We start from the raw sequence: 27,882 nt of genomic DNA, 5'->3' as shown, positions 1-27,882 counted from the left end.
ATTATAGAATAATATTATAAAACAGATATAAATATGATTTATGTCCAGTGTTTTGTTCAATAAATTACATAAGTATTTTTTTTATTTCATCCTCTACTTTTTTTTACAAAAATGTTGATACAAAGAAAAATTATCTTGTCGCAAAAATAATCATATTTAAAAAGCTTATTCAACAATTTTCAACGCTCAAACTTGGTCGTTGATCTTGTACTTAAATATTTTCTATTGTCATCATAAAGCTCCCATAGAGAAACAGGCGATTTTTTAAATATTATATTGGTAGTTAATTTATGCATAAAATAGTATAATATTATGTATACATATTTTGTATTCTTTGGAGTTGCATTGTCCTTCACTTATATTAATGAGAAATAAGCGTAAATTGTATCAAATCATAACTGACAACAACTATCTAATAATTTATTTAAATACTGCATACTTTGGTTAATTTTTCAAAGTACCAATACTTAAAATATCAATAACATTTAAAAATTTCTAATAATATTGATCAAATACTTAACCGTAAGTAACTACCTACATACATATATTTTCCTTTTTATTTATTAATTTGTGCAACACATTTAAATTATTTTCCTACAGTATAACATTAATTAATAATTATCATAAACTTCGTACCTTTTAGGCCGTGTCGAAGACAATCACATCCATGGTGTCTTTAAAATAAGTTTTCTAACTATTACTTACATTAATATAATTAATTTAAGTATTAACAGGATAAATCAGTTAATATGTAAAATATACTATCTGTATGTAACTACAAGTTTATTTTTTGGATACGAGTATTATTGTTCGATCATTGTTTCATTTTAAATTGAAGATTATTAATTTATGTAATTGCATTAATTTCATCTGTGCCGTAAGCCGAGATTCTTCACGGAATTTTAACATTTTACTAAACTATAGACATTTACAGATTTATTATAAAGATATACCTATTTTTTCTACGCAGTTGATATTTAGTGGGGTAATCCTAATTCAAATATCGGGAGTTGAATCCAGTTTCAAATCTCACTTTTTTATGTGAAACTTCTTTATATCTTCGATGTTTTTGGTGTCTTTGAATCTTGCCAAAGAAGTTTCACTTATGACACGTGCGCTCTGCACACATGCTCTTTTTCATTTCCCGTGTATGTTTATTTTCTTCATATTTTTACGATTGTTTGTACATCTTTTAAAATAGTTTCTTTCTCTCTAAATCAAATGGCAGCTAGCATTATTGGATTTGTGTCTAACATGAGGGTTGCCAAATGCGCCACAACATTGGTGATGGTTAACATTCTTTGTGTGGTGATGGCCATGAGGTTGGACATTCGTTGGCGGAGTCTGTGGTTTATCCTTTATAGATTCCTTGGAAAGTTTAGAATTAGAGCACATTTTATTATGCCCGGGCGCTATTCTGGCCCGAAAACGGCCAACTTTGCCCTGTTTGGGCAGATTTGGCTCAATGTTCTCTGTGACGGGGCAAATGTGGGCCATGTCTGTGTGTGCGTCTTGGTATTCCGTATCTGTCTCTAGAACAAATATAGCTTTATAACATCTTTTTTATATACAGAAGATTATTATTCTAAGAATTGAATGCTGGAATAATTTGATATTATCGAAGCGTACCTACAAGTACAACTTTAGAGCACATTTCGGTCAACATCAGTTTTTTCATAACTATTTTAACAGAATATCTAAATTTATTAATAAAATATTAAAAATAATAATTCATATTAATAATTAATATTAAAAATTCAAATCGAAAAAAATTCAACACCATCATTTTTTTAATAACATCTACACACGATTTTATTTTTTTGACAAACTGATCAACTTTTACAATACATATTTACATGGTTTTTTAGGTACAAATAAATACTATTTTTACATTAAATACCTACCTATTTCATCACCACTATGTGAAGCGGTTCTCACAGGTGTGACGGTAGTTTGTACTTGCGTGTTCGTGTATGGAGTATCGTTGACTATGGGCGCTGAGTTCGGTGGGGAGAGAGGGATGCTGCGCTGTAAGGGAACATTATTATATTAGATTTTATTATTTACTAGCTTACCGCCCGCGGCTTCGCCCGCTTTGTCTAAAACCTAATAAATTATATACTAAAACCTTCCTCTTGAATCACTCTATCTATTAAAAAAAACCGCATCAAAATCCGTTGCGTAGTTTTAAAGATTTAAGCATACATAGGGACATAGGGACAGAGAAAGCGACTTTGTTTTATACTTTTAGTGATATTGTATAAGTTGTGCCCCGCGGTTATATCGGCATTTCTCCGCTCATGTTGGTCTTTGCATGATGATATAGTTTACTTCGATAAATACGCTATGTAAAGAAAAAAAAATGAGATTAGCGCGTTGAAGTAAATAATCAAACTCTCTTATTTATTTTCCTATGTTTAGACATGTTTTTATGTAAGGAGGCTATTGAACTGGTAGACAATTAGGTGCTCTCTCTCAACCTTAATGTACTTTAGCATTTACATGTATCGAGCATTTTAAAATTTTTCCGAACCCCTTTTTTAATGTGATGCCATTTTTGGTAACAAATTGATTTAGAAATCAAGGTGCGTATGGCGTTAATATTTTACTGAATAAAAGTAAAATTTCTATCTGGCTTTCAACATTTATTATTATTTATTAGTTGCTATTAATATAAGAAAAGGCTAACTTACAATATTTTCAGTAAAGAAGTTGTTGTCTCGGTCCTTGAGCGGCGGCGCCGTGCCGACTCTGCAAGGGGACGTCGAACTGTAACTTGAGAGTTACCCACCATTTTTAATTACTTCTTTTTTATTGTTATATTTTTTATTTTATATTATACCTTTCGTATTTTCCAATATCTACAATTCTATTTATTTTTCAACGACCATAATGTGGAAAAAAATACATTAAACTCATTTTCACGGGATTTTGTAAAAAAAATCTTGTAAACGATGTCAAGGAAATTCGATAAATCAGACACTATTTTATTTCATTAAAAACTAAAATCAGTTTTTATTTGCAAGAGATATACAGGGTGTCCCACTGTTGGTATACTAAGCCCAAAGGAGGTTATAGATTTGCATACGCTAAGTACGTAAAAAATACTTAAAAAATTCCAGACGCATTTTTTTTTCAAGTAGATGAATTCTTAAAACTCTATGTGTACACCCATAACAAGCAACCCGCCCAACTTTGTCACCAGCACATGAGCTATCGTTTAATATTATGTTTTCATAGACAAAATGCTCACATTAGAGAAGCGGTATATGCCGGCTGCGCGAAGCTAGAGAAGAAAACATGGATTTTCAGGAAAAATTTAGCAAAAAATTTTTGACGTAATTTTGTTGTATAAGTATTTTTTACGTGATCAGTGTATGCAAAACTACAAGTCTCTTCGCGCTTAGTATACCAATAGTGGGACACCCTGTATATACATAGGTCGTAAGTACATAATTTTTTGAAACAACGTTTCAAAAATTTAAGTGGGTAAGTAGGTAACTATCTAGATTTCATGTAAAAAGTGTAAAGAACATTCCCGAAAACTACAGACTAGGGACAGTTTTATCAATACGGTTTTAAATTTACACTTATTATCGTAATTAATTAAATAAAATTTACCAAAAGGACGAATTCAAGCTATCTAAAGTCCGTTGAGGGTCGAGCGACTCGGCGTCCGTCCACACGCCGCCCATGCTCGCTGATGTGGATCGCGATTCAGGAAACGGACGGAATTCTGCAATATTATTTGCAATTTTTTGTTAATGATAACGTAAGCCTTCCAAAGGTCCAGGTACCGTCCTTTTGGTAGTATCCGAGTATTATGGAACCGAGAAACATAATGAAAATAATAATATGATGAAAAAAAAAACAAACGATATATTTTTATCTCCAGCTACATACAACACATACCAAATGATCGTTTTTGCTCGATGGAGTAGACCTTGAAGTGATTCTACTAAACTAAGTTTACAAATATGGCAACACTTGCTTAGTTATTTTTTCGTTCAAATATTTTTTACCGTCCATAACCATGCCAATTTATTTTCTTTTATTGTACAATAGGAAAACTCTATTACTAAGATTAAGAAATTTAGACCAAATACTCCATTTCAATCCTCACCTTTATCCTTTTCCGTTCTATTCGGGGAATTAGCGATACTCCGTCTGGCAACATCTTGGAACGTGACCGGCGAGTACATGCGTCTCTCTTCCGCCGGTGACGTCACCGTCGGCGGCGACTTCATGAGATTCCCGGCGCTATTCACAAGGGAATTAGGCGCAGAATTGCCTGCGTGGAAACTTAAAGATTCCTTTAGTAAGTCCTTGTTGAACTGTTGCGCGGAATGTTCTGCGATACTGTCGCGCACGTCGGCCGCGCGTTCCCATTCTAGCTCTTGTCCCGGTTGGATTTGGGACGATATTACCTTGGTGAGGGAGGGACGGGATTCGCGACCTTCCAGCCAGTACGTTTTCATTGCGCCTGCGGGTTTCGTGGTTAGAGAATTGAGAATATTTCAATATTCAGAAGGTAGAAAAAAATAGAGCGTGTGTGCTGAGCACACATGTCAGAAGTGAAACTTCTTTGGCAAGATTCTAAGATACCAAAATCGTCACCTTACTATATGACGTGACGTTATTGCCATGACGCGACCTTGCAATTTTACTCTCAACGCGCCTAAAGAAGTTTCACTTCAAAGTTCAAACACATTTATAGAATAACATTTATGAACATTTTTAAAGAAAATTGATATGTACGATCACACAAAATACTACATAAACGATAACACAAAAAATACTAAATAAAAAATTGCCAGAGTTTACAAACACTAATTGCATGTAATAGGTAATCTAAAAAACCAAACAAACGAAACAGCCAAAAAAACATCACCCAAAAAAAGGAACAAAATACTAAAGCCCACTTACACAACATACCTTTCCCTTTAACTTGAATCTCGCCTCTCTCAGTGACCTTATAAGATGGAGATAATAATTCCCTTGTAGTTTGGGAGATATGTATCCTCATGGCTTCAGAAGTGGACTCCATTCGGGATGCTGTGTTTACTGAGTCACCAAAGAGGCAATAGCGAGGCATTTTGAGACCTACTATACCAGCTACTACTGCCCCTGAGTGTACTCCTACGCGGATTGATAAATGGGACCCTGGAATAGGGGAAAAATATTTTATTCATCTGAAGCAAAAAAATCAATTGTTTTGGTAAAAGAATGTAGGATGTCGTGTGAACTTGGCTCGAGATAGTAAAAATCTTCTTTGCCTTTCTCCCCGTGGTTGCCTGGCAGAGATCACTGCATAGTGAATATAAGGCCACCCTTTGTGCTTTTTTTAATCTTATTTTTGTAATCTTTATGTATATTTTGGTTTTTGCACAATAAAGTGTTAAATAAATAAATAAATAAATAAAAATCTTGGTCAAAAAATAGTAGTTTGGTAGGGAGTGACTGGTAAAAAGTGCATTATGATGGTCGGAAAGGTTATAATTTGGCCAAAAATTTACGTCCTTTGGAGATTCGATATGCATAATTAAAACACCGAAATACATAAATTATTCATTAGAAAAAAAAAATCTCTTACAGAAAATAGTTGCTTATCATCTGCTCACGGAAGTATCAGGTAAGGGCTAGTATGACGTTGTTATTTAACATTCGATCCGATTAAGGATTACAATATTCTAGAATCTAGACCATATGAAAATTGTTCCGTTTCTGTATTTATTTATTCTTACCTGTACTAGGGTCCTTCAAATCTGTGATAGCGTCTACCATATCAAGGGCCATATCGCAAACTTTTTCAGCATGATTGTCTTCCTTCTCTGGAGCTCCTGATACTACCATGTAAGCGTCTCCTATTGTTTCCACCTGGAAATTTATTATTGTTTATAAGATTAACTAGCATTTTAATGTAGGCATAATTTATTTATGAGATAATTTATTTATGTGAATAGACCTGCGATTTGCTAATCAAAACTGTATTGAAAAATACAATAACAATACAACTTAGGTACTTATATTACAAACGATCAAAAGTTTTAAATACTTATTAAATAAGATGTAACACACAGTAACGAGGTAAACAACTATATTTACATAAATATATATTCCGATTAAATTTGCAAAAAAAATATCTATGCAGAAACTACCCCCAAAATCGATGGTACCAAAATACTCAATACCATTTTATAAACATTAAAAATGACTTAAAAATTCTACACAGAAATATTATCTTGTATTATATACCTTATAAACCCTGTTCCTCTCAGTCAGTGTATCAAAGATGGAATACATAGCGTTTAGCATGGACACCACCTCCATTGGAGTGATTCGGGAACATATCTCTGTGAATGTGACCACGTCGGAGAACAGAATGGATACGCTGTCGAACATCTGGAAAGGAGTTTTAATCTCAATTAGGTATAAAATAGAAATAAGGGAGGCAAAAGGGAAATATTTATACAATTTAATGCTATGAAAGTAAAAATATGTAAATGCAAATATTGTGATCTGTATTGTAGCATTTTTTATTTAACTAAAGCCACATTTCTTCTAGTCGTTATCAAAGAATACATTACTGCTCTATTGAATTTTACAGGCATTATCGGCTACGTGCTAGATTTTTATATATAAGTATGAGCATTTTCAAAATAGACATTGTAATAGAAAATCAATAGAAAATTATAAAATGTCATCCTAGTTATGTAGTTATATTTGTTACAATATCAAAAATCGTTTGAATATTAGCTATTACGAAAAATAATAAGTCTATCGAGTGTTACAAAGTGATATTAGGTACCTCACAAGTGTCAATCGGATTTTCTCCATTCCGTAATCTATCAGCAACTTGCTTCGGTATCATCTGATACAATAACTCATCAGTCCTTTTCATTTCTTCGTCTAATTTCCTCATAGATTCCTCTAACTTCTTGCTTTTCTGCTGCTCCTGGTCCAACGCTAGTTTGAGTTCTACAGACTGTTGTGTTCCGGCTAACATGAGATCTCTGTAATTTTATGACGCCTTGGTAGTTTTGAAGTTGTGAAGTTATTGTTTTTTAAGCTTATTACTATTTCAGATTATATTAAAATATATTTGGAATAGTTTAAAACACGTTATTAGTGTTTCGAAAATCAAAGTTATATCAGTTTCTTTTTATGAAAATAATATTTGTTAAATATTGTCTTTTTTCCAAAGCCACCTTCAGGTGGCTTTGGAAAAAAACTGCTTTCCAAGCCGGTGGTAAATGGTGGAAATTATTTTTAATGCCTTACAATATTTGACCCAGAGATATTTATTATTAATTGAATGATACTTTATTAATATAGAACATTCAGAGAGATTCCTTTAATTTAAGAATGTACAAAATTAGATGTTCTGCTTCTGAGTAATAAACGAACATACAAACCTGCTAAAATCATGCATAGAGAGATCATTAATATACAGTCCTGTAGAAACCAGTGCAGCCAAGTCAGGCATCACAGGAGTACCAAGGTACATCATCATGCGCCAATTATCCATGTAAATCATTTGTCCTGAAATACATGAAATAAATAGAATCTATCTAATCTAATCTAGGCTATCACTAGATATTAATGTGTGTACAAAAATCTGTCAGAGAGACTTTGTTATTGTGAAGAAAGTATTAAATTTATCTATGTAAATCATTTCAAGTGCTGAAATATAAAAGATAATCAAATTCTTAGACAAGGGAGAGAAAGTAATATTTATGAAATTATATAATTATATCTGCCGGAATGACTTTATATGTGGAATAAAAATTGGTGTAAACTGGCGTGCTTATTTCTATTCTTTTGAATTTAGACAATATTGTGCATAGAATGTGCAAAAATAATCACACGGTGTTTTCGAAGAAGACTAAAATATTAAAACTATATTTTGTACGCTGTTTGTAAAAATCCAATCCAAACAGAGAAAAATAAGAAAATAAATAACAATAGAATAAAATCGAGCATAAAGTTTCCTTACAGCGTGGACAAAACAAATTAAGAATTAGGCATACGTTTTAATATATTCAGACTACGTATACGTATTACAAGGATTTCCAGACCGCGTGTATCGTAAATATTCTCCTTACTTATCGTAAAATCCAATTTTGCCCTTGACGTAGTCTCATTTAACGTGTCTAAGGTACACTTTATAGGAAAAATACGTATCGAAGGAATTATTTCCCCGAAATAAAGGTTGCAAACCCATCTTATACACAATAATTATTCTTCACTGAAGTTAAAATATTTGATAGAAAAAAAAAAATTCGGTGTAATATTATTTCAAAGCAATTCCAGGCGCCTGATGAAAAAGTCTGTTATAAATAAATTCAATTTGTGAGTGACGGTGTTTATACGAAAATCAGCTCTTAGATAAGATATGAAATGATTGACGAAGAAACAAACTTCTTACAATGCTGTATTTTGTTTTTCTTCTGAAATTGTAAAGATATTCGGGAGTGATTTTTATTTATTTAATTCAGTTTATAACGATACAAAAATTAAACAAAATTTTATAAAGTCTACAGATTATTATACTTTGAGTTTAAGAAACAAAAAATAAATAATTTTATTAATCTAAAAGAACTAAATGTGTAAAAATATATTTCAATACTTCCAACCTATAAATAATTAAAACAGGTGCGCAAGGTCTAGCGGTCGAATAGGTGATATTCAAGGATGCCTGAAGTTAGCCTTTCATGCTTATTGTGTGACCCAAGCTTGTTATATTTTCATACCTAACCTGTACAATACTATTTGAATTGCGAAAGGGTTTATTGTCATACTAGCTTACCGCCCGCGGCTTCGCCCGCTTTGTCTAAAACCTAATAAATTATATACTAAAACCTTCCTCTTGAATCACTCTATTTATTAAAAAAAACCGCATCAAAATCCGTTGCGTAGTTTTAAAGATTTAAGCATACAAAGGGACATAGGGACAGAGAAAGCGACTTTGTTTTATACTATGTAGTGAAGTGCTTCAAGTATCAAGATTAGTTTAGGACCCATATTATTACACATAATAATATAGATGAGCCCGCGATTGTGATGACGTGACATATTTTTTCGCGTTTTTTGTAATATAATTCTTTACAAATGAATTGTAGAGCACCTAATTTAGCTTCTAAAATTGAAGAATAAATAACCGTACCTAAAATAGATGATTGTTGCATTATCGTTACTTCAAGATGTAGCGATAGCTACATAGCATAATTAAAATGCGAGTTAGTTATGAATTCCAGCCTTGTTTATTATAATTTATCAACACAATATAACAACAACAAAGTATCATTCCATATCTCTATTTTCTTTTAAGTAATGAGGAAGAATGGTAGTGTGACACGCGTGAATAGTTTTAATTACGTTTCTAATAAATTACCTAATTTGGATTTTGCGTTTTGTTCAGTGAAGTATCATGATATTATTGTAAGTGTGCTGTTTTTAATTGATGTTGCCAAAGTTTTTGGGAAGCCGGGTAAAAACTGGTTCTCGATTTGTAGTTTTTTTTTGTTGAGGATCTATCGATAAATCAAAGACAACGAACGAATTATAAAATTATACCTTTTATTAAGAGATTATGTAATTGCTTTTAAATAAAGAAGAAGAAGCTTTAGAGAATCAGTTAAAATTAAAAAAAAAAAAAATATAGTGAATACTTTTAGTATCTAAATACTTATTCAAGTTTTTACAAAACATTTATAATTTAAATAATATGATAAAAGCCCTGTTTCAGGTTTGTCCTATTTCTAAGTCCAGTGCACGGTTTCTGGGATCTGGCCACCACCACGTTTCCCCCCGAAAGGGCCGACACCATCAGCAGGATGAGCTTCTTCCGTTGGCAGCGATTTGAGTCGACGAGGGTCCAGAATTGGTACCCGAGCATCGATTGGACGGACCAGGCTAATCGGCGCCGGTTGACCGTTGTTGCTGGGATATCTATTGGTACTTTTTTCAACCCTTTCTAGGCTTATAAAATTTTATCGTATACTTAGGATAACACTCTTTGCTTTTTTTCCGCAATGCACCCACTGGCCAAATTTAATGGTTCTGTTCTGAATCAGTTTGAGTGATAGTTTGCTTTGTTATTCAAGAAGTCAATCAATAGGCTATTTGACAAGGTTTTGAAAACTGTCTCAAATTATTAAGATACGTTTATAGAGCACACAAAACACATGTTTCTTAATTTTTTGTAGTTATTCATTGAGAAAATGGAAAATAAAAACATGATATTCAAATACGCCGCCAAAACACAATTTTGAAGAATATGGCGTCTCGCGACCATGGTGACGTCACAGCGGCGTAAACATCAACTTGCTCCTAGTACTTATTGTTCGTTTTTGTTTTAATTATAGTATAATTAAGTTAATCTGTTTAAAAACCAGAAAATGAGTTCTTATAGGTGGTGTGTAGTTCCTGGATGCAGAAATACGACTATTAAAACCCCTGACAAACTATTTATATGTGCTCCAAAAGATATAAAAATGCGTAGAAAGTGGTTGCAGTTAGCTCGCAGAAATCCAAGTGATATTAGATATATCAATTAAAACAGTTATATTTTTTTGTGAAGACCACTTCGATGTAAGTATGGTGTTGAATACCTAGTAGGCACTTTATTTTATTTGCAATACATAGTATAAATCGTCTCATTACTTACCTGCTTGAGGTAAGATAATGATATATATAAATTGATGATGACGTGTTTGTATTGATATTGAAAATAATCAATAGTCAATACACACACGTCAATCCTATAAACTGGATGGCTGAAATGAAAAATAAAGGACTTAATCTAAAAAATGTAATGTAAATGTAATAATCTTCATAATTATTGTGCTATTGTGATTCATGTTTGTAGGTACAATTAACTAAAAAGGTAATGAATGACGATTGAAATATTAACTTACGTAGCTGTTTTCACATTTCTCAATTGAGGAGCGTAAAAATCTTGGTTGTTTTTAAAGAACATGCCAACCATTATAGCACAGTATTACAATATTATTTCCTAATTATAGCGTCCACTTTAGGTAGATTTCTACTGTCTGCTTTTTCGAAATTAGGTTCCATGACAAACAAAAATAACACATATAAAGAACAAAACTGATTACAGACACCTTGAATCACAAGAAATAAGTTATACTTACAAGAAACAAAACCAAAAGCGAAATTCAGCAACGACGTGAGTAAACGTTGGGATCTCTTGTTATTTACGCCGCTGTGACGTCATGGCAGATGCAGCCAATCATGGATGTTTTCGGTCACGTGGTCATTTTAAAAAATATGATGTTTTTTCTCGACGATTTATAAATAAATAAGTTATTATTTATATCATTTATTAATTTAAATCGCTTCAAAAACCTTATATATATATGGATTACACAAAAAAGTAATTTATTTTTTATACTGTCAAATAGCCTATTCTTTTCATACATAAATCTGTAGATTTTTCATTTACTTTGCAATATTATATTTCCGCAATAACACGCTCTTACAGATATGTTGCCCCTCTCCACGGCGTGCATCCTGAGCAAGCGAGTGCTGCTATCGTCGGCGAACTACTTGGACCCGTACATGAACCGGCAGAGGGACCTGCGCATCTGGGCGCTGGGGCGGACCGGCAAGCACACGACGCCGTACCGCTACCGCGTGTGGCGCGTGTGGCGCGTGCTGCCCAAGAGCGCCAACCCCGAGCACCAGCACGGGCCGCACGGCGACCACGTGCCGCGCCACGACGTCACCGTCATCATCAGCCTCGACATCCTCTACGTGTACTACATCCCGCCCACCCGCTACATGTACGCCTACAAAGCGGTCCTCACGGGCGCCCACACCAACCTCACCAACGACCTCCTCTACGCCGGCTCCGGCTACGAGTACATGCTGCACGTCAAAGAGAACTACAAGATATTTTTTACGCTCGCGAATAAATCCCAGATAGTCGACTGCTCGAAGTATCTACCGAAATGGTGGGGGAAGTTCATTTGCATTCAGAACGTGAACCACATCTCGGGAGTTCAGAACGGCGGGCCCCTGCTGTCCGGAACGTCTCTGGTTGGCGTCGGTTGCTTCGAAATAAGATACAACGAGGATAGGATTCTGGTGTTCACGGATCTCAGGTATTACGTGCGTATTATAAATAAAATCGGTCGGATAAGCACGGGCCAGTATTACGAGTACGCGTACCCTCAGTGGAGCGTCACATACTCGCAGGTTTTAGGTACGTATGACGGAAACGTCAACTATCCGTACATACCTCACTGGCAAAAGCAAAATGATTTGTTTCCTTTAGGCTAACAGAAACAGAGTTCCTCCGACCCATCTAGGCGATTATTTATTTTAACTAAATGGATGGTGGGAAGAAACAGTGTGATGAAAGATGAAGTAAGAAGCATTGTTGTGAATTTATGCATACAAAATAAAATTATTAGGTACTTAAATATTTGAAAAGAGACTGATACTGAAATGAAAATTTCAAACTGATTCTATCTTAGAGATTAGTGCAAAAATGTATATAGGTACGTACCTAAGGTACGTACATACAAATTTTGTGTAACTCGTTGTATGTATATTTTTGAGCCAAATAAACTTTATTTCATTTTTTATTTTATCTCGATATTACCGATGTCGCAGTCATCTTGTTTCAATCAGCCGTTTAATAATTAATAGCCTATTAGCTAAACAACGCCGTTTAACTGACGTTTTTCATTCGGACATCATCAACACAATATACAGATACATACAGTAAGGAAACTTCATACAAAATGTTCGAAATGGCTCCCCCCCCCCATCAAGCGTGTTTACGAGGGTACTCAGGGGTGAGGGGGATCGATAGTAGCGGATGACACATCCACATATTTTGAATGACAAAGATACATAGTATAGAAAAGTGATGTCAATGATTTCACGTTAAATAAATATCGATTATTTCAGTTTGTAGCCTAACTATATTTTTGGCTTCGGTATCTATTGTCCCAAGTATTCTTTTAAAAAAATATTCAATCTACAGTTTTGACTTTCCTACGATTTTATTATATGTAGGTATAGATATTAAAATAACTTTTACATAACTAAATATGCCTTCATTCGAAAAAAAAACAAATTATTTACTGAAATATACTTTCGTCTACTACGGTCTACGACTAATTCGGAATTTAATGTTAAATTTTATAATGTAAAATATTCTCAATCCTATGAACAGTTTTTTTAAGTAACTGATTATGTTTAATTCGTTGTAAATTAATTCAGCCACTTTACAGTTTATGTGTTCTCTCTTAAAGCAGCAACGAAAATGTTACTTATCCATTTTCTCGACATATTGAACAAAATCATCGGGTGGTATAATTGGTATAGTTGAATTCAAGCAGCCGAATACTGCGCAATTAGTACGTGGCATTTTTAAAATGATCGCCGAAATCAACTTCATCTATAAGCACGTGTTTAAATTAAACTGAAATAATATATTTCACCAAAATGTTAAAACATAAACACATAAAAGATATGTAGATATTATATGTAATTATTGTATTTTTATCGATACGTGGCGTCACCACTTTGTCAAGCACTATAAGCCTGTCAAACTATTTTCTTTTTCATCCTAAAACAAAAAGGTGGAGGTTCTATGCTCGTATAATAATAATTTTAATTTATTTCTGTATATTTTGTGTTTTTTTAATTTAATTTAATTTATCGTTTTAAAAATAATTTAGTAGGTATACCTACATACAAGTATTGTAAATTCTGGTTTAAAATAATTATTGAATATATGTATAATACAAATATCAAGCATTATAAATAATTTAGGTATATTAAAATATAACCTTCGGCGTCCATAACAAAACAAGATTTCGAAATATAGCACTGATAAAAACGTATTTACTTTTACAAGGTGTATTAATTCGGATTGTTTCTTCTTGTAAATTCATACCTATTTAGGCTACACCATTTTTGTATTTTAACGAGTTTTAATCTCAAAATTACCACAAAATCGACTGTGAAAAAAAAAGCAAACAGAAATATACAGGCCGAATTGATAAACTCCTCCTTTATTTTTGAAGTCGGTTAAATATCAAAAAGGTAACAGCCCTATAGCTATACGTCACAATTTCATCGCAGGGGCTTAGTTTCCTAACTGTATGTACGTAGTATATATCTGTCAACTGTGTCATCAATCTGATATGATAATATTATGATGTAAATTATAAACTACTAACTTCACGTCACTCAATCAATTTCGATAATAATGAAGTTGTGATTATCAGATATATAAGTGGATTATTTGCTAATATAATCCAATAGCGGTCCGCCCCGCCCGTGGTAGGTACACTGTACATGTGCAATGGCCTACAGTTCTAATGGTCCATCCAGTACTCTGAAATCGTCCAGTAATTCCTGAGATTGGCGCGTTGAAACAAACAAACTCTTCAGATTTATAATATTAAGTATAGATCTTAATATATAGAGTAAGACCAACGATAACTCCAGATTTACTGAATCATTGGTCACAAAAAAGGGATAAATCCGAGCGGGTTGCTAGTATAACACTAGGTACGTACTATAAAACAAAGTCGCTTTCTCTGTCCCTATGTATGCGGATTTTGATGCATTTTTTAAATATATAGAGTGATGCGTTAAGGTTTTAGTATATAATTTTTTAGGTTTTAGACAAAGTGGGCGAAGCCGCGGACGGAAAGCTAGTCATGAATACTTACCTATATATTTTAAGTGAAATAAAATTATGATCAATAGTGCCTTGTGCAATTAAAATCAACGTACGGAATAGTACTATTTCCATATTTTATTTTTTATTTTTAATAAAAACAATGGTTATAATAAGTTCATTGATAACCATATTCTGTCAAATGTTATCTAAACTTTTGAACGAATACCTTTGAGATGTAAATTAATTACATCTGGCAATGGCCTTCCGTCATAGGCAAAACGTTTAACAACCATCCCTGAAAATATTCTATATGGTTTAAATTTGGTTTAAATATAATATTTATTAACCACAGATAAGTTAATACAGCTTATGGTAGAAACCTTATTAAATGAAATACATACTTAATATATAAATAAAAATTTATTAATATTTCCATACGAAATTCAGGATAGATAAACGTTTTAAAGAGAACTCATTTTTTACTTCGTGTAACATTGAACATTTTCTTCGTATTTCATGGTTTCATCCGCTTAGACCCGGGATGAAATAAATTAGTTACCTAAATACATGATAGTAGAGTAGAGACCAGTAGTTCCTGAGATTAGCGTGTTCAAACAAACAAACACACTCTTCAGCTTTATAATATGGTAATATTAGTAATTAATATCAGTATAGGTAGATTAAATTTCAACAAACAAAACTGTTAGCTGTTAGCTTACCTTTCAACCGTAGATTTTTTTCAGTGGTACAATCAGACTCGTCAGACAGTCGTAATAGCTCATTCCTTCTGTCTGGAGCTTTTTCATGCATAACTGCCTCTACGGTTACCAACTCGAATATGTTATTCGTTCTGTTTAATATCTGTTGATGGAAAATAATAGAAAATATAAAAAAAAATCTGAAAATGGTATGAATCAATTAATGTTTATTAAGCTATTGCATAGCTTTTATCGCGGGCCTTGAGCGCGGGGACCGAATCGAGAAATTCCGTAACGAAAAAACCTCACGCTCCCCACGGGGACGGGCGCGGAGGTGTGGCTTGAAGGCATAGCATGCAATAGCTTTACCGCGGCAGTCCCCGAGTGTCACACGTCTTTTTTTAACGCTTTATATTAGCTTCACCTGTATGTTTGTTTGTAACCGACTTCTTTGGGCGCGATTTTGACCCACTTTAAACGGCCAGATTTCGTTCAAACTTTGTAGATTTATTGAGGACCGATGACAATACACTAATTTGATAAATTTTTTTTAGTTCGGTTTTCTATAAAAAGCGTGTTTTTTAGTTTTTTAAACTATTATTATTATTTTAGTCGTACGTACGCAAGATGGTACGCTCAGCGAGTTAGCATGATTATCAGTATTAAATTGTAATGTAATGATTGTATTTTTAGTAATGATGATTATAATAGTAATCATTTTGAGAAATAGATGTCTTTAGCTGTAAATTAATTTAAAAAAGTCTCAAAAGATTTACTTATCACACATATTTTCGGTTTCATTTTATGCTGTGCTAGGGATACTTGAAATGCTCTGGCCGAATTTAGGGTATGAAATATATTATATAAGTACTTCGATATTTCCGTGGTATGGCCATTGCTGACTAGATATAAATGCGACGGTAGGTAAAAAGCCAAAGGATTACCTCAAATACAGAACTATATCAACGTTAGTAAAGTATCAAAATATAAGAAGAACATACTCACAGTTTGGAATTTAAAAGCAATAAGCGGTCGAACCAGATCAAACCAGTTAGTTATTTTCTTTCCCACCAAATCTGGTAGTATCACCATTAACGAGTTTCCTATACTTCGGACTATCATGTCTGAACTGAAAAACACAAACAGTATGAAAAATTATACACATTGTGACACTTATAAAATTGATAAAAATAACATTCGAGTACTTAATACTTGGTTGCCTGTTAAAAGTTCTTTTCCACAGGTGCAGAATTATGTTAGCCGTGCTAACTGTACAGGAAAAGAAAGAAGAAAATTTCTACAGGAATTTTACATATTTTCTTTTCATACAAACATACATACAGCTTATCTTCTTTTAATCCAAGGCTAAGGGATATTGTTATAAGTCTCATATGCTTGGGTACTATACATTTTAGATGCTTCTTACTACGGTACACCCGGACAAGGACTGTCTGATAAATTTCAATTTATTTGTTTACCCCGCAAATAACAGCGACTAAATTGTTTTGCAGTACCAGTCTTACCAAATTAATTGATGTTGTTTTAGATAATAAATGTATAGAATAAAAATACTCCCAAAATATCAGGAAATATTATGAAAACTCCTGAAGGGCACAAATCATATAGCTGCGAATAAAGCGACAAACTTTTTATTAAAATGCTCATTAATATATTCAAACTATTTAATAACTCTTCTACAACACAACAACAGAAGAATGTTTTCGTTAATTTCAATTTAAATAAGCAAAAGTTTGAAAATTTTCAAAAATCTAATATCGTTTGTGTCATTAGTTTTTATTATCATTTCACCTGTCGCTTAGTTCGTAATCTTTTGTACCCTTTATTAGGTTCGATTTCCATATAGAGAGATGGCGGAGAGACAAAAATTCTTACATAATAAAATGAACAAGGGTAAACGATTTTATTAAGATGGATAAGTATTATGGTCTTCTTATTTAATTCATGGCAACGGAATACAGTAGAGTACAAAAGTTTAGAATGTTCTTTGATCTTTCCTATAAGACGTATCATTTTAGAACTACAAATATTATAATTGAAGTTGAAGAAGATAATATGTAGTATCTTCGATCATCCATTTTGCTCGATGCAGCATCGAGCAGAATGGATGATCATTTCACATATACAGATATGTCTATATACAGATATAGATGGTCATATAATTTTACACAATATAGATGGTATTTTTTTATTAAATACTAAAACTATATTGTGTTAATGATTAGTCGTCTCAAAAATGTAAATCTACATACTTACCTGTACCACAGAGAACCTATACAAGCCTGTACAACTTACCCAAAAACAATACAAAACGGGAATATCTCGAACAGCACAGACGCGCTGATCGGCAGATGTTTCTCTTCCCTGGTCATAGCTAGAGACGCGAGTGTGAACGCTCGGTTGTCGAACGTTAGTTGGAACGTCACGTGGACAGTGTCGAAGAGCAGTTCCTCTCGAAGTAACTCGATACGCATTTCTTTGTGGTAGAAGTGGCGAGCTACCTGTAGGAAGATGTTTACTAGAAAATGTGAATGTTGGATATTTTGAAAAAAAAAATACCATAGTGTCACCGCACACGAGTCACTCGCGACAGCCACAAGCGCTGCCACGAGAAGTTAGAAGCGTGGAGCGTGTGGCGGCCACCGGCCGCGGCGTCAACCGTGAGCGACGAGTCCATATAAAAATGTATGAAAAGTACAGGAAATATGCCGGTGGCGGCGTTTTGTGGCCAGTGGCCGGTGGCCCGTGTGCGGGAGCCCTTATCTATAATATAAAAATGAATCGCAAAATGTGTTGGTAAGCGCATAACTCGAGAACGGCTGAACCGATTTCGATAATTCTTTTTGTATTATATTCCTTGAAGTACGAGGATGGTTTTTACGTAGAGAAAACGTAAATATGTACCACGGGCGAAGCCGGGGCGGACCGCTAGTAAATTATAATTATTAATTTAAGATTTTTATTTAATGGTAAGCCATTTGATATACAGTATGACTTTTAGTTATCTCATAGGCAAATTGGTAGGCCTTTTTTTCGTTATTTGATATACCAGAATATGTTCAAGAAATCAATTAATCTCATAATAGATTGATTTGTTCAAGAGAGATATTGCTTAATGTCCTTATTGAAAGTGAGACGTACTTAATAGAAACTGAAACTTGAAAGCTTGCAAAATAATAAGTATTTAATTCGGCCTGCTCTCGATGCAGTTTATTTTTATTTCTTTTTAAAAATAATATCAATTATATTAGTAAAAGCTGTATATTTGTATAATACTTCTAGAATAATCCATTGGTGTTGTTGTAGCTATCACCACAGACTATAGTCCTTTCCACCTAAGATGATTTCTGTGACACATCGATTTTTGACACGTGTAGAGATGTCGGTTACTGAAATCGTATCAATTGTTTCCGATAATCGATAATATTCTATATGGAAATGAAATCGATTTGAATAAAGTACCAAAATTAGTTTTTTCGGCATTTCGCCAACAATTAACTAAGGAAACTTAGTAAACAACAGCAGCAAAAAGTCAACAATAACAATTAGTAAAAATAACAGAATACCACGTAAAGTATCAATATAAAAATGCAACTTGTATACAAGGCTGACGTACTCGTACAGACGATTGATTCGATTGACAAACGATCACAAGATGGGCGCCGATTATATGATTTTCCAACTCTATGATTTTTCAACGATCCATTTCATGTACACGAATTGCGTAGGTATTATATTTTTGTGTTATTTTATTTTATTTTTCATTATATTAAACTAAACAATACTGTTTTTGATTTATAAGCTTAAGATGTTTCATTTTTATATTTTTGGTAATAATGCCGCCATAAAATAAAAATATTATGCACTAAAATTATTTTGACTTTTTAAACATAAAATACGTAATTCGGAACACGATGAAGTGTCACAGGAATCATCATAGGTGAAAAGGACTATAATAATATAGACTACAAGCCCGCATAGGGCAAAAATATGGGTCAAATGAACCACCAGGGGACATATCTAGAACGATAGCAGAGCAAAAAATAATAAGATTCATCACTATGCCGTCACTTGTAAGCTGTCCAACTGAGTGCAGATGAGAATTGAAAAGTACAGGTAGACTCGGTAAATTTTGGTCATATATTTTTGTACGGCATTCTTAACCATCGATAGATCCATTAAAAATAATAAGAAACCGCTCAGTGCCGTACAAAAATGGTGGTCCACCAAGTCGGAATTTTTATTTAATTTCCGAGAGTTACCGGGGGTAAATTTGGTCATTTGACCATGTACGGCATCTGTGTCATACTATTGCTATACTGCTTTTAATCCATTATTCCGCAACGCCGTACAAAAATCATGGGGACAAGGGGAAAAAATCGAGAGTTGTAATCCCCTCTCTTTCCCCACTCCAGGGGGTCATTTGACTAAGTACGGCTTCGGTTCCAAAACATTATCTAGCACTCAAAAGTACTATTAAAAGCAATGCCGTCAAAAAATAATTGTTCTTTTAAATGTATACCAATAATCATCTTAATTTCATCGAATTCTTAATATAAAGAGCTGTAAGGTCATTTGACCCTGTACGGGAACTTTTTTTTTAACATGATATTGTAAAATTCAATTGTTGTATAGTATTGCCGTTCAAAAGAAACCGTTCTAAAAAAAGTTATAGAGAAATGCAAAACCAGAAATTTTGTTAAAATGTAAACATCGTAGATTAATGAAATATAATAGTTTTCTACACTTTATCCGTTGTTTTAAATAGTATTAACATAGATAAATTAGGAAAAAACGATGCCGTACATTTTTGTGCAGACCACATCTTTTAGGCTGATGAAAGCGACGAAAGCTACAATTTTAAGGGTGCTTTATGGCCATTTGATACAGTACGGCATTAACATATTTTTACCCAACTACGGCAAAGCAAAAGGAGGGTTATGGTTGTTTACAGGTCATGTATGTATGTTCATCTATTCCCTCGTAACTTCTAAACTACTTATCAGAATTCGACAAATGACATATCATTAGAAGCGTCTGAATTGTTCACTGGATAACCAGCGACCAGCTAGCTAAAGGCTATATGGGGTTTCACAAAATCTAATGTGGCGCCCTCTAGCGGACAAAACATACAGAGTAAAAAAATAAAGTTAAGATAAATATGCATTGTTTGGTATCATTTGAAAGCGCTTTACTTGTACATTTTGAATATGTATATATTACTAGCATTTGCTTGTGACTTTACCTGTATTCATGGACTGATTGCATATAATTCACATCTTTTCGTTCATAGCTTTTTTATTAGTTCATCAATTTAACGGAGTCCATTCCACCTGACTCCGACTTTCCAAGGTGATAATTAACCACCTCGAGCTTCTTAATATTAATGTATATTTATATTTTATTATAAAAATATAAAGCAAACATTTCGTTAAATGGATTTTTTTCTTTTTCAGATTTTCCCCCTTTGAACCAACGAAAATGTACGGCACATGAAAAAATATTATCTATGCATAAAATACTTTAAAAATAAATTTATTTCGTGTTGTGTCAAATGACCCCCTGGAGTGGGGAAAGAGAGGGGATTACAACTCTCGATTTTTTCCCCTTGTCCCCATGATTTTTGTACGGCGTTGCGGAATAATGGATTAAAAGCAGTATAGCAATAGTATGACACAGATGCCGTACATGGTCAAATGACCAAATTTACCCCCGGCAAATCTCGGAAATTAAATAAAAATTCCGACTTGGTGGACCACCATTTTTGTACGGCACTGAGCGGTTTCTTATTATTTTTAATGGATCTATCGATGGTTAAGAATGCCGTACAAAAATATATGACCAAAATTTACCGAGTCTACCTGTACTTTTCAATTCTCATCTGCACTCAGTTGGACAGCTTACAAGTGACGGCATAGTGATGAATCTTATTATTTTTTGCTCTGCTATCGTTCTAGATATATCCCCTGGTGGTTCATTTGACCCATATTTTTGTCCTATGCGGGCTTGTAGTCTAATAATATACTACGTATACAACCTTTATACAACTATCACGAAAGGTAAATTGTGTCGTAAAATTTAAGGATCCGGCCTAGGATAATCTCGCTATAGAAGTGCCCTGTTTACGAAAATGCCTGGAAAAATCTTAATTTGATTTACTTCTATGTTATGTAATACAATAAGTTCAGAATATTTTTGTAATAATGAATGTTCATAAAATACATTTATAAAAATTATGACGCTAGATTTTAGAAAAGTCTTTAGTTTTATTATTTCTTGAATATTTAATTTATCCATGCTCAATAAAATTTATAATGTGTTGTCACTACAAAATTGCTATAATAATTGATATGGACACAGACTAATAATAATATACTACGTACATATCATGCATGTCAATAGATGGCGTTATTATTGTTCATATTGTGGAATTGAAAAATACGCCATCTATGAATTATTTTAAGTAAATAAAATGTGTCACAATATGATGCTATATTTTCAATAGTCTCGTATCGGGGGCGTAGCTCAGATGGTAGAGCGCTCGCTTAGCATGCGAGAGGTACCGGGATCGATACCCGGCGCCTCCAATCCTTTTTATATTTTTTAGTTTGTGTTAATTTGTGTTTTTTATTAACTCAGCAAAGTAAATTGAACATTTTTATGACATTTTTCTTATAAATGATTTTCTTCCACAATTTTTTTTATGCTTATACTAGTTTTACCAAAATAATCAGTTCAAAAATATACTTATGCGAAATTGAATCTCTTTATAAGTCCAATAAAAAAAAATATCCTGTCACAAATTTATTCAACAATTTCCTTACCTCTCTTATCTGTCCCATCGCATAGTACACAAATCCTCTCCGTTTCGACCTATAATGTAATGTCAAACCCTGCCGCGTTTCGTTCTCACATATAAAACTGGGCGCCCTCATTCTGGGATAACTGAACTTCAAATATTCGTGTAAATTGTCCAGGCCATTTAGAAAATCCCTCATGTGCCGGCCCAGTACTGATAGCACTCTGTCATAGCCGTATTGTGATACGAAACCGACGAAATAAACACCCATTTGATCCATGAATTCGCGTTCTGTTATGCCGAGAACCTGTAACAAAAATGTTGATGATAAATTATTACCCAATATGTATAAGTCGCTTTAATTATATTACTGTATACCAATACCATGCATAATTTCGACAAGTTGCCTATCGGGGGTGTAACTCAGTGGTAGAGTGTCTGCTTCGCATGCTGAAAGTCCTGGGTTCAAATCCCAGCACCTCCAACTGGAAACTTTTTGTATTTTTTATTTATTTCTTATTTAAAATTTATTTAATATCATTTTTATCTGCATTTGAAATAAATATATTATCATGAAAAAAATTTGAGCATATTTTTTTCTTCAGCAATTTAAATTTCAGTTGAATTAATTTATAATGATTGCGATTACACTATTGAACGTGGAAAGATTAAGAAAGTATAATTTCACAGATAAATTAATAACAGAGAATATTATTCTATTTACAAACAAAAATAGAAATTAAAATTTTGGATACGAGAAGATCAGACATTAATCATTATTTGAAAATATTATTTATCAAAAAAAAAAACAAAAGAAATATTATTCAAGAAGAAAATAAAATAGTAATGGCCCATGAGGGGATCGAACCCGCGACCTTCGCGTTATTAGCACGACGCTCTAACCAACTGAGCTAATGGGCCGTTGGAAGCACATTCGAAATTATGAATTATATTCAAGTCAATGTATAGTTATCCTTAACTAAGTTCAAGTGCCAGAAAGCCAGAAATATTAAATAACATTGTAAATTATTGTAAACCTAAAGTACTTAATATGGTTTTGGCTTAGGGTTTTGGTTTATGTTCAGTAGAATCGGCGTTTCGATGGGCATTTCCATTCGGTGGAAATTAAAACAAATGACTGCTCGTTATAAATTACTAGCAATGCCCTGCGGTTTCACCCGCATAGATAGCGATATCGTTACAGTGAAAAGTCTACTATATATTTCGGACTATAGGTTTAATTTTTAATCATATGAAAATCACCTTTACCCCGTCCCGTGGGGCCGTGGGTTATGTCGGATTCCTACCGACCAAAACCCCACTGTGTTCCGTCAAGACGCATATTGGTAGAATTCCTCCGTGACCCCCGCACTACGGCCTGCTCGAACAGTATACCTACTATTTTCTGTAGATTGACACTTTTAAAAATTCGTTATATCTTTTGAATGGAATATCCAATTCTTTTCATTTAAAAAGTATTTTGCTGGTATTGAAACAGTCTATAATAAAACATCATTTAATGGGATAAGGATTAATATATGTGTATGGATAACATGGTTTGATTACTGTCGGCACTTCTATTTACTTTGAAAACGTAAAAAAGTTGTTGTAGTAACATAACTACTGAAGATGGACATATGGTATCGCGGACTTTCTTGTAGATATTGATCCATTCTATAATACCGTAGAACATTTTTTTGTTCTATCTTCAATAGATTCCGCAGCGCACGCGATGACAGAAGTTTTATTGAGGATTTTTTTACACCTTGGGTTACATTATTGCATTTTTGGTAAGGATCTCTAATTTTTTTGAAAATGCAATATAGCCTATGTTGCTCAGTAAAGAGGCAGCTTTCTAATGGTGAAAGAATTTTTGAAATCGGTCCAGTAGTTTTTGCGTGAAAACCATACATACATACATACATACTTACATACATACTTACAAACTTTTCCTCTTTATAATATTAGTATAGATTATACGCATTTGTTAACACGAATGATATCAAATACCCCATTGAAAAGTTACATTTGGGGTTGCATTTTTTAAAGGACGCAATTTTATTTTTTTGATGTGTAGGGGGGGTCAGTATGAAGCTATCACCAAGTTTGTGGGGTCGCCACGGTCGCCACCCTTGTCCCACGGCCGCCATCTTGAAAATAGCGGTTGATATGGTTTTTACGATATATCTCTTAAACTATTTATTTGATGAAAAACATTGATTAACATTCTTTGTTGCAAATTAAATTCTCTACAACTTTGGTCCAGTAACTTTTTGTCGTAGAACTATAAATAAAAAAGTTATAAGTGAAAATGTTCAGAAATTAGAGATATTTATATTTTTCAATAAAACTTTTTTTTTATAATTTTACGAAGAAATGATATCAGACCATTTTTGTAGATTGTTTTTCGAGGAACAACTTTTATGTACAACATTTTGTCATTAAGTAAATAGCTAAGGTTTTACAGCGCTCCGAAGTGAGTACTAATTTTCAGTACTCTGATCTATACAGTATACTTATATTATGTGTGTTAATAATAATTTGTCATCAGTAATTGTTTTTTTTGTTATTATAATATTTTTAATAATTAATTTTGCAATATTATTAATAATTAATTATTGAATCTTTTCCCCACCACCCAGGAGATAGAGTCTGGAAGCGCGTTTTTTTTACGTCGAAAAGCTGGGCTGAAATGTTCTGCAGTGTGCTTCCATTGTTGTGGAGTCAGGGAAAAGATCCAATAGCCAATATATTATGTATAGTTACTACTGAAAAATAGTACTCACTTCTGAGCGCTGTAAAACCTTAGCTGTTGACGTAATGAAAAAATGTTGAATATAAAAGTTGTTCCTCGAAAAACAATCTACAAAAATGGTCTAATATCATTTCTTCGTAAAATTATAAAAAAAAAGTTTTATTGAAAAATATAAACATCTCTAATTTCTGAACATTTTCGCTTATAACTTTTTTATTTATAGTTCTACGACAAAAAGTTACTGGACCAAAGTTGTAGAGAATTTAATTTGCAACAAATAATGTGAACGATATTTTTTTATCAAATAAATAGTTTAAGAGATATATCGTAAAAACCATTCCAACCGCTATTTTCAAGATGGCGGCCGTGGGACAAGGGTGGCGACCCCACAAACTTGGTTTTAGCTTCACACTGACAACATATCAAAAAAACAAAATTGCGTCCTCTAAAAAATGCGAGGTTAGGCCTAAAAAATGTAACATTTCAATGAACTAAAAATATCTTTTAAATAGGAGGGTTTCATATCATCTGTCGGTTTTAATAACAAATAATGTATGAAAGTAACTACTAGATTTCCGCCCGCGGCTTCGCCCGCGTTTTCAAAGGAAAACCCGCATAGTTCCCGTTCCCGTGGGATTTCCGGGATAAAACCTATCCTATGTGTTAATCCAAGTTACCCTCTATATGTGTGCTAAATTTCATTGTAATCGGTTCAGTAGTTTTTACGTGAAAGAGTAACAAACATCCATACATCCTTACAAACTTACGCCTTTATAATATATTAGATTAGACTAGACTAGACTAGACTAGACTAGACTAGATTTCCGCCCGCGGCTTCGCCCGCGTTTGCAAAGGAAAACCCGCATAGTTCCCGTTCCCGTGGGATTTCCGGGATAAAAACTATCCTATGTGTTAATCCAAGTTACCCTCTATATGTGTGCTAAATTTCATTGTAATCGGTTCAGTAGTTTTTACGTGAAAGAGTAACAAACATCCATACATCCATAGTACATCCTTACAAACTTTCGCCTTTATAATATATATATTAGAATATTAGATATTAGATATACATATTAGAATATTAGATCTGTGAAAAAGTTTAAACAACCGGTTACCGGTCCTTTATAATAATGGAATAGTTTGTATAAAATACATTTTTCGTAACTAAGTGTAGTATGAGGAACTCCCAAAATTTAGAGGACCTTTTCATTTCTATGCAAATCGTTGTGCGTAGTTCTATACAAACAATTTTATATAATTACTAGCGGTCCGCCCCGGCTAGGGCTTCGCCCGTGGTACCTATTTATGTTTTCTCTATGAACCTATGTAGAGAATCAGAGATCAAAGTAGAGAAATGAAGAGAGAATGAGATCTCTTATGAGAGTATTAAGAACCATCCTCGTACTTCAAGGAATATAATAAAAAAAAAATTATCGAAATCGGTCCACCCGTTCACACGTGATGCCGTGACAACGCGAACCGGGTTTCATTTTTATATATGTACGTATATTATATAGATCACCATTGTGATTCCGACTCCGAACTTACAGCAACTATAACAAAAGTTGGTCATCCAAAAACTTTTTCAAAGGTCATTGCCTAATTTGTCATAAGACGTTTATTAAGAATGGATTCGTAGACGCAGACAGATCAAAGTATTTTATTTTTATACGATATAAACATTATAAATATATCATCACTCGAACGATCGGTTGGCCATTAGAAATATTTTTAGCTCGATCGTTTTAGCACGAGTCAATGATGGATTGAACTCGAAATTGTTGCATGATTCACATTCTTTATACACTGTGATAATTATTTTTTAATTATCTAGTTAACTACTGTTAGCAGATAGATTATACTAGACACTGTCTCTACTTATAAATGTCTATAAGAATAATTAATGCAATATTCGTTTAGTTTAATTTCAGAACTGATTAAAAATCCTCTGATTCGAGTTAGTTATTTGGTTGTTATAAAATTAAAAATAATAATAAATGTTTGTAGGAATATATGCGCTGATTACACCTAACGAGTACAGTGGCGAGTCAGTAAATACGCTCTCGGCCGAGACAGTTGCCGAACCGAGTGGGTGTTTACACGTATTTCACTAGTGGCGAGTCAGTTCAGTTTTGATCACGACGCGGACGTCTGCAATGGATCGAAAAAAAAAAGAATTTAAACGGGTTTTAAATCGGCTGTTACCAGATATTATTAACGAATTGTGGGATTTATTAGAAATAATAAATAAAAATAATAATTCTTTGAAAAAATACAATGACGAAACGAACGAGTGGCGAGTGGCCGAGTGACGCGACGAGTGCGTGTTTATACCTGCCGAGCGGGATAGCGAGTGGGTACTCGGCCGAGTAAACAAATTGGGATTCTAGTGACTGTCTCGCCGCTCTTCTCGTTGAAGTGTTTATACCAACCGAGCACTCGGCCGAGGACACTGACTCGCCACTGTACTCGTTAGGTGTAATCAGCGCAATAGGAATCGATGTGTGATGATATTACGTGTAAACTATGAAATATGTATGAATTATGAAATACTCGCAAACTTTCGCAGCATCTGTTCATGTACACATCTTGTATTTTCTTCGCGAGTCGTGGAAAAACTTCGCGAGTGATGGTTCTCCGACAAACTACCTAGCATTTACAATGGTCATTTACTCACAAACTACGTCGTTCTTTTGCTATCTCGCTGGTTCTTCCTTCTACTAGCTACGATAATTACAACCGTTTTAAGGTCTATTCAAACATACCTCTTGTGCCTTCTTCGCGAGTCGTGTGATCAGGTTCTCCGGGTATACTTGGTGCACGGAGAAGGAGGGCTGTTCGACCCCCGCCTGTCTCCGTATGTCCTCCCAGCGCTCTTCGCCGTACGTTTGGCGGATGTACTCCGCCATGTTCTCTAGAAGGAGCCCGTACATTGTGGCGC

The 27,882-nt window shown here is 33.7% G+C and overlaps 2 protein-coding genes and 3 non-coding genes across 8 annotated transcripts; 3 read left to right on the top strand and 2 right to left on the bottom strand.

The window, feature by feature from the left end:
- Window positions 1–880: 880 nt before the first annotated feature.
- Gyc88E (Guanylyl cyclase at 88E) lies at window positions 881–27,882 on the bottom strand. The gene is made up of 15 exons (XM_090115548.1): window positions 27,707–27,882; window positions 22,212–22,493; window positions 17,683–17,888; window positions 16,375–16,498; window positions 15,391–15,532; window positions 7,416–7,542; window positions 6,809–7,013; window positions 6,256–6,402; window positions 5,745–5,877; window positions 4,936–5,163; window positions 4,124–4,483; window positions 3,622–3,736; window positions 2,694–2,775; window positions 1,905–2,028; window positions 881–1,532 (listed from the first exon to the last, which is right to left on the bottom strand). Exons 1-15 carry the CDS (start codon window positions 27,872–27,874, stop codon window positions 1,213–1,215), a joined length of 2,763 nt encoding a protein of 920 aa, XP_089971674.1. The 5' UTR covers window positions 27,875–27,882; the 3' UTR covers window positions 881–1,212.
- Window positions 9,302–12,532, top strand: LOC149898287 (uncharacterized). 4 transcript variants are annotated; one of them, XM_090115542.1, is made up of 3 exons: window positions 9,302–9,441; window positions 9,738–9,957; window positions 11,507–12,532. In XM_090115542.1, exons 1-3 carry the CDS (start codon window positions 9,334–9,336, stop codon window positions 12,304–12,306), a joined length of 1,128 nt encoding a protein of 375 aa, XP_089971668.1. In that variant the 5' UTR covers window positions 9,302–9,333; the 3' UTR covers window positions 12,307–12,532. The 4 variants fall into 4 exon arrangements, with proteins under 4 accessions (XP_089971668.1, XP_089971670.1, XP_089971671.1 ...); XM_090115544.1 differs by having other exon boundaries at window positions 9,310–9,441; window positions 9,749–9,957; XM_090115545.1 differs by having other exon boundaries at window positions 9,354–9,490; window positions 9,749–9,957.
- Window positions 21,902–21,974, top strand: TRNAA-AGC (transfer RNA alanine (anticodon AGC)). Its single transcript has one exon. It is a non-coding gene; the product is annotated as a tRNA-Ala (tRNA).
- TRNAA-CGC (transfer RNA alanine (anticodon CGC)) lies at window positions 22,599–22,670 on the top strand. Its single transcript has one exon. It is a non-coding gene; the product is annotated as a tRNA-Ala (tRNA).
- On the bottom strand, window positions 23,034–23,107 carry TRNAI-AAU (transfer RNA isoleucine (anticodon AAU)). The gene has a single exon. It is a non-coding gene; the product is annotated as a tRNA-Ile (tRNA).

Source organism: Colias eurytheme, chromosome 23, assembly GCF_061535395.1.
Source record: "Colias eurytheme isolate Ceu_HAF_F1 chromosome 23, ilColEury1 Martin Lab GWU primary, whole genome shotgun sequence".
Taxonomy (NCBI): Eukaryota; Metazoa; Arthropoda; class Insecta; order Lepidoptera; family Pieridae; genus Colias; species Colias eurytheme.
The sequence above is the reverse complement of the archived record's forward strand: the minus strand, read 5'-3'. Positions and strand labels throughout refer to the sequence as shown.

Coding starts and splice junctions, on each gene's coding strand:
- LOC149898287 (XM_090115542.1), top strand. CDS start 9,334: ATGAGGAAGAATGGTAGTGTGACACGCGTGAATAGTTTTAATTACGTT. Junction 9,442..9,737: donor TGAAGTATCATGATATTATT/GTAAGTGTGCTG, acceptor ATATGATAAAAG/CCCTGTTTCAGGTTTGTCCT. Junction 9,958..11,506: donor TGTTGCTGGGATATCTATTG/GTACTTTTTTCA, acceptor ACGCTCTTACAG/ATATGTTGCCCCTCTCCACG.
- Gyc88E (XM_090115548.1), bottom strand. CDS start 27,874: ATGTACGGGCTCCTTCTAGAGAACATGGCGGAGTACATCCGCCAAACG. Junction 16,499..17,682: donor CCGTTTTGTATTGTTTTTGG/GTAAGTTGTACA, acceptor TGTGTTTTTCAG/TTCAGACATGATAGTCCGAA. Junction 1,533..1,904: donor ACATAGTGGTGATGAAATAG/GTAGGTATTTAA, acceptor TATTTGTTCTAG/AGACAGATACGGAATACCAA.